This window comes from Lepisma saccharinum, chromosome 24 (assembly GCF_977018435.1).
Source record: "Lepisma saccharinum chromosome 24, izLepSacc3.1, whole genome shotgun sequence".
Taxonomy (NCBI): Eukaryota; Metazoa; Arthropoda; class Insecta; order Zygentoma; family Lepismatidae; genus Lepisma; species Lepisma saccharinum.
The window spans coordinates 46,716,979-46,729,602 of NC_139252.1; the positions used below are offsets into that span (position 1 = coordinate 46,716,979).

The following is a 12,624-nucleotide window of genomic DNA, read 5'->3' on the forward strand; positions in this document are numbered from 1 at the left end:
AGAATTCTACATGAATTTTACTACATATACATGAAAAATTGCAACGTCCATTAATACAAAATCCATTGAGTTTATACATATTTATAAATACCCTGAGGCAAGTTTTTGCAGTTTAGCTTTTATTTTAATTGAGGAAGAAAAAAGAAAGCTGCATGGAAAATTTAAAAAAAAAAATCTCTCAATCTGTTTACTTTGCTAGTGTCCTTCCCAGAACAATCTATCTGACTGAAGATTAGTGCAAGATAAGATATCTTGAGATTGAGTAGTTAAGTTTAAGTTTGAAAGTCTTGCACAATTAACAAGTTTTTGTAGATTGATATATCAGGTAACATCTGTGACTCACGTTTGTAGATGTATTTTGAGTCTGAGTATGTGAAATGGATAAAATAAACTCTGCATCTTAATTAAATATTTTAAATATAGTGAAATATGAACATGACAAATAAAAGAAAATGTGGATTGCCCGTAAAATGGATAATCAATAGAGCTGTCCTGATTTGGAAATTTGGACATTTTGGATAATCCAAATATCCTGATACCTTGATAATTTAGACATTTCAAATATCCAGATGATTTGGATAATCAGAATATCCGATATCCAGATATTTGAAATCTGGATAGAAAATTATCCAGAATACGGATACAATTTTATCTGGATTTGCCAATCTCTAGTCCCAAGGAAATGTACTCCCAGTTATCTTGTTTCTCATGCAACTACCATTTTGGAAAAATTTCTTTCCATTTCTATTAGCCTCCCATATAAATTAGTTGCAAAATTTCGTAAATTGTATTATCCTTCTTCAGTTAATATTTTATTGCCTCATTTCAAAATCAATTTTTGGTAATTTTTTATATGGTTTTATTAGCATGTAATATACTATGTATTGCGCCTAATGATGCAAAAACAAATCCATAGGTTAGGTATAACCCTGTTGCAAAATTTATGTCTTTGCAAGTGGTCCCTTTAGCCACATTCATCATATATTTGCTACATTGGCTCTTTAAAAAGATATAGAGGGTAGGCCAAGAGTTACAATTGGTTATTAATATATTATCTGCCCATTTCACCACTTCTGAGTGAAATACATTTCTCATAAACAATCCTACTTATATCAAAGAAGCAGATTAGTACGAGACCTTACATTGCTCTTCCTTCAATCAGTACAAAATTTTTGTCTCTTTATTTCCCTTCTGTTTATACTTACCATTACAAGTCACTTAAAAATGATGTTATTAATTTATTAGGACTGAGCCGATACTGATGCCGATGTATCAGTATCAGCTGATAGCACTGTATCGGATATTGGTTGGAATTTATTTACCGATACAAGTAAATATCATGATGGATGCCGTAAACGCTGTATAAGTATTACCTATGTGAAATTTCATGTTTGCACTTTGCACAATTGGATGGTTATTTCCGATTAATTTTGAGGGCTCACTGCCTTCATTCACTAAGGGTATCCCGTCTGGAGCGGAGATCTCTAAATCGGAAATAACTATCCAATTGTGCAATGCGCAAACATGAAATTTCACGTAGGTAACAAGTAAATACTTTTGTGGCATGTTAATCTTTCACAAGGTCCGTAAAAAAACCATGTGAAACTTTTGTGGAGTCTAACTATCCTTAAAATTATGCAAATTTTATTTTTGTCATGCACCAGTTTTTGAGTGAAGAACTGGATTAAGTGATTACATAAATTGTAAAAGGGTCGTTCAAGGTTGACCAAGGCTTTCATGCGTAAAATTTTAATGAATCAATGTAGCACTGCATTACTTTGGCAGGACAGACCATGATTCCTTACAAGTAACCATGATCCTTTGCGACACATTTGGCGCATGCACAGTATTGTAAACGAAGATGGCGGCAAGTAGTGTATCTGTTGCTGTGGAACAGCGGTGTATAGTGAAATATCCTGTGAAGGAGAAGGTGAAACTTGCTGAAATGTGGCATAGACTGCAAACAGAGTATGGTGAACAAACACTGTCACGGGCAAGAGTGTACGAATGGTGTCAACAGTTCAGTGAAGGGCGGGAATTGGTAGCAAATGAACAGCACGGACACGTTCGCCCAACTGCAGTCACTCCGGTGAATATTGTGCATGTTGAGCAAGTTATTCTTGAAAACCGGCAAGTAGCAGTGTGTGACATAGCGCATACAGTCAATATCAGTGTTGTACATGGGGCTGTTCAGAAGAAAAGACCTGAAATGTTGTCAAAACATGTCATTCTTCTACATGACAATGCCAGGCCCCACACGGCCCATTCTACTCTAACAACACTGGCCAACTTGCACTGTAAGGTTTTACCACACACTCCTTACAGTCCAGATTTAGCCCGTAGTGATGTCTACTTGTTTGGGGCTCTTAAAGAGCATTTGGGCAGGATGCACTTCCCGACAGATGAGGAACTCGAACGCTGTCCTCCAGTGGTTACGACACCAACTTACTTCTTTCTACACCAAAGGCATCATGGAACTTCCACAATGATGGCAACGGTGTCTGGGTGTTCAGGGGGAATACTTTGAAAAACTGACATAGTTTGGTGCTTCTATGTATGCATATTTCCTGTCTAGAAATAAAAGTCTTGGTCAACCTTGAACGACCTTGTATTTGTATATTCTGATGTAATTCTTGAATCTTTTCTGCATATATTTGGAGTAGAATACTTAACACTAATATTAAACAATATTTTGAACAATTTTTTATTATTACAATTTTCAATTATTGGTGGGGATCGATAGGAGTATAGGCATTGATATGAGTATGGTATGGTATGTTGAAAATGGTCTTAGCTCAGCCATATTTATTCTTAGTAATCTATTCTGCATTTTTTCTGTATTGTTGTTGGTAATTCATTAATTTAAGCTTTCCTTTTATTTTCCAGCAATATTTAAAATTGTTTCCGCTGTGATGATGTTTGGGAACATGAAGTTCAAGCAGGAGAGAAATTCAGACCAAGCCATTCTTCCAGACAACACTTTTGCACAAAAAGTAGCCCACTTGCTGGGATTGAGTGTGACCGACATGACTAAAGCCTTCCTCAGACCTCGCATCAAAGTTGGCAGGGATTTTGTCACTAAAGCACAAACCAAGGAACAGGTGAGCATCCTTTATCACCATTACAACTCTCGTGGATTACCATTTCTGATATACATTGGCCTCCCCGACTATAAAGTGATAATGCTTCAGACTTTTAATCGAGGGATTCTGGGAACAATTTTCTGTGCAGACACATCGCACAGTGGTTCAGTCCCAATTTAAACTGTAGGCCCTGTCCTAATTAAAGTATCTGATCAGTAGGACCTAGATTTTTACATAATTACAATGTAGGTAATCGAAAATGACAAATGTCAGTGAATTGCAATGTTAAGAACGATGTAAGTCATTTTCATGCCACATATTTTGAGGTATATTACATATTTTCCACTTAGGGTTCATATTTTTACATCAGTAGGACAAACATTCAAAATATGATTTCTGTAAATATTTGGCAATTTTTATCTTAATTGTTTAGGAATGTCACCTTGCAAACAATTGAAGGTAATAAGTAGGTCTAGGATTTTTATGATCTAAAAATCACCAAAAAATGGAAAATAAAATATGCTCTTATGACCTAAAATTTTACAAAATATGCACTATAATTTGAAAAATATGCCCTTATAACTTGACTGTTTCAAACATCAATATCTAAACGCTGAGATATTTTCACATACGTACTATTTTTAGTTTACTTTATGGGTCCTGAGTTGTAATGCACAATGAATACTTTCTCTAAATTCTCAAATAAAAATGAAAAAGATTTTCCTGCAGTCAAAAAAGAGAAAAAAAACTGGAGTAAACATGGGAGTAAAAACGAATTCACTTAAAAAATGATTGTATATTTCTTGAAAATTCAAAAGTATGCTGAATATGACTGAAAATCCATCAAAATGTGCTCCATCAAGCAGAAATGGCCAAATATGCCAAATTATGCCCTTAAAAAGCACCTTAATTCAATTAGTTTCTTCACATTATGAATTTCTATATATTTAGGGAACAATAATTCAATATTATCAATAATTACATATTACATTACAATTTTTCGAATTTTAACTCAAGTGCATTAGGTCCCAACTTAAGAAAAACAACTTTGAACCCCCCCTTCCCCTTGCCCGCAAACAGAAAGAAATCAGTATGTATGCTTTACTTAGCTTTGTCCCCCCCCTTACCAAAAAAAAATATGCTAAGTCATAAAAATCCTATCCTTAGTAATAAGTAATATAAATTACTACTCATACTTTATAAAAATGTAATTTTGAACTCCCAAGTGACTTTTTTGCACATATTTGATGTATGTTTTTTATGTGTGTTTTTGGGAGAATAAGGATGTCTTCGAAAGAGAGTGGAATACATGTTAAAAAATACTTTTACAGGTGGAGTTTGCCGTGGAAGCTATTTCCAAGGCATGCTACGAAAGAATGTTCAGGTGGTTAGTGAATCGTATCAACCGATCTCTCGATCGAACTAAGAGACAAGGGGCTTCCTTTATTGGCATCTTGGATATTGCAGGATTTGAAATATTTGAGGTAAGTAAACTGTTTCTTAGTTATTGTTATTTTAAGTGGGTAATGAAAAGAAAATAATTATGTGGAAAATGTAGAAATCTGCGAACATGAAAGCTTGACTCCATTGAACATATTTCCTGTTCTTTTGCAAACTTAATTCGTCAGATTGTGATCCGGAAGAAAGTATAGTAACTTTAAATATTGTGCATCAGTTTATGAATTTATGAGATAAAAAAACGTAGTTTTAAGCATGGATGTTTCTAATTTGTTCTCTTAGCTGTATAATTTAATCTTTCAGTTGATTACCATGAAAGAAGGGTTCAATAGTGAATAGTAACATTCAGGCTTCTTGGTACTTTAAGTATCACATCCAGGTGCCATACGTAGTCAACGTAGCGTAATAACAAATGAGATACTTAAGGTACAACAGTGGTAATAATCAATGTATACTAAACTCTATGGTGCAGCAGCCCTCTTAAGGGCCAGGACCCGCCAAGTGGCTCTTCCATTGGGCGATGCATAGTCAGTGCATCCACTGTTTTCTGGCTTTAGAGACTGGAACTCTCTCCATGGTTATTTATTGTTCTAGATTATTTTAAATTATAACAGTTACAGGCCATCTCCAAAGGTGTAGTGTAATCAATAGGCCCTAGGTTTGTTATCTTGTGGTTGAGATCAGACTAAATTCTAGGTCCAGTCCTGGGTAGCCTGTGTGTGATTAAATTGGACTTCAAACAAAAGTCAAATGTTGTTATAACCATTCATGATAAAAAGATTAGATAAATAAAATGAACTCGCTTTAAAGATCAGTTTTAAAGCACTGAAGTGTATGAATTATTATTATTGTACTTTTTATATTCATATAAACAATAACACAGTGGCAGAACTTACAATCACTCACAGACTACATATCTTAGTTTTTTTTTATCCAATCCATATAAAATTACAAATATGAAAATATAAAACTGAATGGCTCATTCATCTTCAATTTATGCATGTAACCAGGTGTTGATGGGTACTATGGGTTGTATCTTAAAAAAAAAAAAAAAAAAAAGAATGCCTATTTAAGAATTTAATTTACAAAAGTAGAGTACATTATATACATAAAAAATGCAGAATTTTGCACTTCATCAATTTTAGCAATACACTGATATGCCTGTAATAGCAGATACCAATAGAGTAGTAATTAAGCTGTTCCATCCCTAACGAAAAAAGAGGATCACTTAATGAGCTTTTTTTCGATTGCAGCTGAACTCCTTTGAGCAGTTGTGCATCAACTACACCAACGAGAAGCTTCAGCAGCTCTTCAACCACACCATGTTCATCTTGGAGCAGGAGGAGTACCAGCGTGAAGGCATTGAGTGGAAGTTCATTGATTTTGGACTTGACCTCCAACCCACGATTGATCTTATTGAGAAGGTAATAGTGTTAGCCTTGTATACAGCAGCTATTGTTTCTAGTAGTACGCGTTTGCTTTAGAGTATACTTTGCATTTCATAAAGTTAACCCCAGTGTATAAGTTTCTCAGTCCCATGTATTTAGCACCATGACAAGAAACTATGCAGTGATATAGATATTAAGAATGAAACATTTATATCTATATACTTGAAGTAAAAAATATATTTTTCAGACACTGTCTACTTGCAATGGCAGTGTGTAAGTGCACATAATGATGTGACAAGAAGTCTCAATAGTGGTTACTATATTGAGGAGTAGTTAATGTAAAGTTTTTTATCATAGCCTTTTGATTCTCATAAACATGCATATTGGGCATATCACATATAATTAGAGGCATGCATATTTTGTTTTTGACGAAAACTCAAGATGTGAAAGAACATATTGTAATGTTAATTTTTCATGTTTCTGAAAGGTTCCTGCCCTATTTTGTCACGAAATGATGCGAAATGAACTGCAAAATGCGAAATAAGACTCTCACGAAATTTAGAGTTTATTTACCAATGAGACACTTTCTAAAGTCAGAATTATCCTGCGAGTTATGCAATTAATTTAAAAATTGATTAATTCTGCTGTAAATATTTGAGAAGCAAAAATGGACCCCTTTATACATGAATATGCTTAATACTCTGGTAATGACATAAATGTGCTATTCAAAGGAATATGTTTATTTTGTGTAGTAAGTGCAGTTTTTAAATTAAATTTTGAATTATATTCATTTTTAAAACCAAAATGTAATTTTATATACTACTTTTTCACCACTATAACAGTGAAATTTTATTTTATTTACTGCTTTTGAACCCAAAATTGACTGTTTTTGTACCGAAATTTTGCTTTTTTATTTATCAAAAATATGTGCCTCTACATATAATGAATAATGAAAAACTTCTGCTTTTGAATTCTAGACACTATCAAATTTTAAACCCACATATATTTATTTTGTAAATATGTTGTGTGCATGTAATGCAAAATTTTTCTTATTCCTTTTAGCCTATGGGAATCTTGGCTCTGCTGGATGAAGAGTGTTGGTTCCCCAAAGCTACTGACAAGACCTTTGTAGATAAGCTCATGAGCGCTCACAGCGTCCATCCCAAATTCATGAAGACAGACTTCAGGGGTGTGGCAGACTTCTCCATCATCCACTATGCAGGAAAGGTGAGGATAAAGTTTGTATTTGTATGAGTTCTTTCAGAGATTTGATGAAAGTGGAGTTGGGTGAGATGGGAAATTCACGAAGTACTGATGTACATTATACTAATATCTGCTGATCTGATATTACAAAAGTTCCATAAACATATGTAACCATGCTATGCAAAGTTTTTGCCTTGAGAAAAATATTTGCTTTTCAGAATTAGTGCATGTCAATTATATCTACGTATTCATAAAAATAACTAAATTGCAGATTTGTTTTCTTAATTGCAGGCTATTTATTATGAAATTTTGGCCAATACCGATAAAGTACCGATATAAAATTTACCAATACCGATATTCTACCGATCCGATATAAAATTAGAAATAGTCCATGAACAACCTGAAATGTTCATTGATCTCCTTAATAAATGTGTGTTTCGAGGTGGCTGCAGTGCAAAAGAAGTTGAATATTTAGACAATTACTTTTTAAAAAAATAGATTATCCATAAAAATTACAACAAAATTTGTAGAATTTTGCACTAAATTATAAGATATTTATAGATATATCGGATTGGTAATTTTACCGATACACCGATATGCCTATATCGGCCGATATCAATAGAATACGGATTAATCGGTTCCATCCCTACTATTTATAATAATTTTACCTGTAAGCCAATGTACAGATATGGCTAAATCAGCCAACAGGTATTATAGAGTACTGGCTAATTTGTCTCATCCTCAAAGTATTGTTACTGAATAAAGAGCAATAACAACTTTGCACACCCTTCCAAGAATTTTACTATTATTACTTTCATCTGATATTGTAATAGTCTTAATCTATTCCCCATGTTAATTTCAGGTGGACTACCTGGCTGCCAAGTGGCTAATGAAGAACATGGATCCTCTAAACGAGAACGTAGTGTCCCTGTTGCAGGCTGCTCAGGATCCATTTGTGGTTCATATATGGAAAGATGGTAAGCTTGTTTCTGGTCACCCGACAGTCGCTTAACAGATACTGGAGAGTTTGGCCCAGTAACTTACTGGTTGTAACATCAGCAAATGTTTACTCATTCAGTAATTTTGAATTTATCTTTTGGGCAGAAAAATGATCACAGTATTTGTGGTCACAATGGTTCTTCTATCATTTGTTTCTGACAAATCAGTTTTAACAAGGTGACAGTTCAGTTAGAATAGTGGGTTATTTTAAGATGGAAATGTCACCCCCCTCCCCTTTCTCCTGTTTATTTACGGTGATGAAAACTATATCAGTTGGTGTTGGTGATTAAATGTGAACTGATCTTTTTAATATCAATACCACAGGCTTCTACTGATATGTGAGCATCTGTCAACTCAGCCCAAAAAAAATAAAAAAAAATAATTGACTTTTAAGGGAGAGGTTTCATTTATTTTGAGCAACATTAAATTAACTTGGAGTCTCCCCGGTGGTATAGTGGTAAGGTCGTTGCCTTGTAATCAAAGGGCCCTGGGATTGATAACCAGTGGAGCTACATAGTGGTTCAGATTCCAGTTTAAACAGTAGGCCCAGTCTTGATTAGTCTTCCTGTTCCTTAAAAACAAACAATTTAAGTAAATTTATTCTCTTGAATAGCAAGTCAGTTCAAAACTTGATTGTTAGCATGTTGAATTAAGTCCACTTTATGTGGTTAACTGGGACTGAACCTACAGTTTAAAGTGGGCCAAAACCACTATATACCTCCACTAGGTATCAAACCTGTGTCTCATTGCTTACAAGGCAACAATGTTACCACTACACCATTGGGGAGGCCCAGTCTGAGAATTGTTTGCTAAAAATGAGTGGGGAGAATGAGTCATTGGATTGCCAGGTAAATAAAAATTAAATCGATAGCATGCTTTTTTATGCATAAGATGTGAATTTTAAGTCATTTTATTGTGAATTTGATCTAGTTATGACCTCATGTACTATGTAAGAAGAAGTATTAAGATCCTCTTTTGTTTTGCAGCTGAAATAGTGGGAATGGCTCAACAAGCATTGACAGACACACAGTTCGGAGCTCGCACAAGGAAAGGAATGTTCCGTACGGTTTCCCAGTTGTATAAAGAACAGCTTGCCAAGCTCATGGTTACTCTTAGAAACACAAACCCCAACTTTGTGAGATGTATAATTCCGAACCACGAGAAGCGTGCAGGGAAAATAGATGCACCGCTTGTGCTGGACCAGCTCAGGTGCAATGGTGTACTGGAAGGAATCAGAATCTGCAGACAGGGCTTCCCCAACCGCATCCCATTCCAGGAGTTCAGGCAGAGGTAGGTTGTAGATAAAGTGCATTGTTTGATGAGCACTAAATTTTCAGTGTTCCCACTAATCTAGAAATTCTATAAAACATGAGAAAATCGGGAGAATTTTATAAAAATGTTAACATTCCTGAAAAAAAGTCAAGGAAATAGGGTTTAATTCTTATTTATTTTTATACAGGGTGTCCCATAATGATGGGAGACAATCACAATTATTAAGGATAATGCGTAATTAAGAATAAAAGTACAGGAGTTTTTTTTTTTTCACTGTTCAAGTTTTGAATATCATGTCCCTTAGATGCTCCCCACCTCAGTGAGAACACTGTCACTCTCTGTGTGATCCTCGCTATGGCGTGGAGTAGCACATCAGCTAAGATGACCTCTATATCATCCCAGATGCTCTCTTTGAGTTCCAGAGCTATGTGGTGTTTCCGAACACTTCTGCTGACGTATGCTCGTCAAAATGCTGTCCAAATCGCCTTTGTCTTGTGATGATAGCTTCTGCTGGTGAAAAATGCTTCCGTAACATATCGAATATCTGTTGGCGGCCCCGGCAAAATCATGAAGGATCAATGACTTGAAGAGGATACCAACATTAACTCCCAAAGTCAGACTATGAAATACAATACATTTTAAAGATGGGCGAGTGCCCAGTCTCTTGTAACTTAAAATCAAAATATGTCCCCCATCATTATGGGACACCCTGTATTATCCATTGTGTTATTATTTTTGCTTGCCAGGATTGGATATGAAAACTGAAAACGGGGATCAGTTTTCACTCCCAGCCTTTATTTTCCTTCCATATTTCATATAACAATGTTTTTCCGTAATTTTATTTTTCATCATTCTGAACAATGTTGAATAAATTTGATGTGTGAAATTAGCATACAAGTTGAAGACATAATATAATGGCTGTTTAGTGTCTTAAGTCAGTATAGTGTGATCAGAAAGGTTACTTAAAAGTATGTGAAATTGAGTGGAACTTTGCATATCAGTATTTTTCAATGTAATACTTACATCCACACACTCAGGACTAACAAGGTGGTGCAGAAGTTTTGGTGTTAAAAGTGTTCAAGTTATTTTTCTTCTTCAAAGTAATATATTTAATTAATTAATTTTTTGAGCTGTGGTTTGCCAGTGGCTCAACTGAAAGTGTGGCACTTTCTATGATGTTGATCAGAATGTCTGACCTAAGGTCGTATATTTTGGGTTAAAATATTCTCCTTCAGATGCTCAATGATTCTCAGGTTTATTGACGTACACCATATCCTTTGGATATTCCCAAAAGAAAAATATTCAGATGCTTTTTAAATCTGGTGAAAGAGTCTGCCAATTGTGATGATCAAATATGTGGAACCGATCATAGTACCATTCAACCAATCTCATCACTTGAAAATAGTACCATCCCATACTCATGCTTAAAGATTTCTTGTGCGTATGCGAGCTGAGTGAATCCTGTTAAAACTTTAAATTTTTGCTTTTTTTCAGGTATGAGCTTCTGACACCTAATGTCATACCTAAAGGATTTATGGATGGAAAGAAAGCATGTGAGCAGATGGTAAGGATTTTCATGTTTCATATTTATACCTGTTTTATGTCTTAGCCTTTGCAGTTATTTGGCTTTTGTCCTCTGTTCTGATGGAAAGTGAAATTCACAGAAAATCCGATACTTTAATTTCCCTTGCTTTCCCTAATGTGATCAAAGGACACACCTTTCTTATTTATGCTGTTTTGGTTTTGAAGGGAATAATCTTTGGGTATATTGGAGTTTACTACAATTGTTCTCTAACGGGGGAAAAAATTGAATTATTAACCCAGATCTGAGGGGTGAATACTTGATCTCTTTAAAAATGAGGCAGATGATCATGGATAACGATATAAATCTGGCAGGATAGGATTTGAAGCAGGACACCACCAAGATCTCATACTAAGGTTATATGGCGTACGCTTTTAGAAGGAACATGAGTTCGGCCAATACCCAGCCAGTGTTACTGCGCTGTTGCCAAACTAACTGCTAGCGCAAGGGTAGGACAGAAAATTCGTGATGTGTCCATTATTTTGATAATGCATGCACAGTATATATGACTATGAGTACAGTGAAATAATATAGTGAATATTTCTACACAGGATTATAATATCATATCACTGTAGCATATACGAGAAACCCATACCTGAAAGAAGCTTGAAGGTATTTATTCATCACCGCTCTCGTCGTCTACCTCGGTCTCCGTGTCACTGACTTCACTCATTTCCGAGTCACTCTCTTGGAAGTTAATGATTAGATTTTGCACTATGCTGTCTCGGGCCACTTCATTGTGAAAATTCTCTTCCTGAAGGTTTTCGACGTGCGAAGATTATCACCAGCAGCTCTCATGTTGTGCATTGTTATCAAAAATTTAATTCTCGCGGCAACTATATCACCCCTTTCTAACAGAAATTTTCGTCCATCGTTGTTTATTTTATATTTGAAGCCCAAGCATTTTAGTATTAACCCCATAGAAGTAGAGGAACCAGTGTAATTAATTCTTTCCCTCACGACGCACGCACAAATTTCTTGATAGAAGGATATTCGCCGTTGTCATACATTTCAAATATTGTACGACGGAGTACATCTTTTTCGAAGTCATCTAAGCTAGTAACACTTTTCTGTTTTCTGACATGCTTCCCAGGAGATGTAAATAGGGGTTCACCGATTTCTGTGGTAGGTGTTTTACCCTGTTTTACAATACACGACACAGTATGAACACTTACACCACACGCTTTAGCCGCAAGTTCTCTACTACGTCAAAACACTGTTTCAGCACGTACTTCTTCCGATGCCAATTCCTTGAAGTACAAATTCACTTTAAAAATAATATTTCTCCCTTGTGAATGTATTATTGTACCCTTAGTGCCTGTACTCCTGGTGCCAGGTTTTTATTTAAAATAAATTAAAAAAAAAAAAAAAGACGGAACACACACTATTGCACGAAAGGGCTGTTTTTAATCTTTTCACAAACTGTTCTTTGTGGCGCACGAGTGAACGATAAGCGAATAATTTTACACAGGCCTTGCTACGAAAACGCTGAACTCAGTGACCCAGACTTTCAATGTTCGAGAACGCCCAGAACAATGAAGGGTCATTGTTTATATCGAGGCGAATTTAACACCCACAGTTTTCCCTAGACACAACAACTCAGCTGCGTCAACACGGTGGCAACGAAAAGAAACAGACG

General features: G+C 35.3%; 1 protein-coding gene across 3 annotated transcripts in view; it reads left to right on the forward strand.

Moving 5' to 3' along the window:
• Positions 1 to 12,624, forward strand: part of zip (myosin heavy chain 10) — a 159,907-nt gene that overhangs the window by 96,154 nt on the left and 51,129 nt on the right. For all 3 annotated transcript variants that reach the window (XM_083110829.1, XM_083110830.1, XM_083110831.1), the window contains 7 exons: positions 2,887 to 3,101; positions 4,415 to 4,567; positions 5,795 to 5,965; positions 6,992 to 7,156; positions 7,995 to 8,109; positions 9,118 to 9,421; positions 10,898 to 10,967. In XM_083110829.1, the coding sequence (XP_082966955.1) occupies positions 2,887 to 3,101; positions 4,415 to 4,567; positions 5,795 to 5,965; positions 6,992 to 7,156; positions 7,995 to 8,109; positions 9,118 to 9,421; positions 10,898 to 10,967 (1,193 nt within the window). The remainder of the gene's footprint in view (positions 1 to 2,886; positions 3,102 to 4,414; positions 4,568 to 5,794; positions 5,966 to 6,991; positions 7,157 to 7,994; positions 8,110 to 9,117; positions 9,422 to 10,897; positions 10,968 to 12,624) is intronic.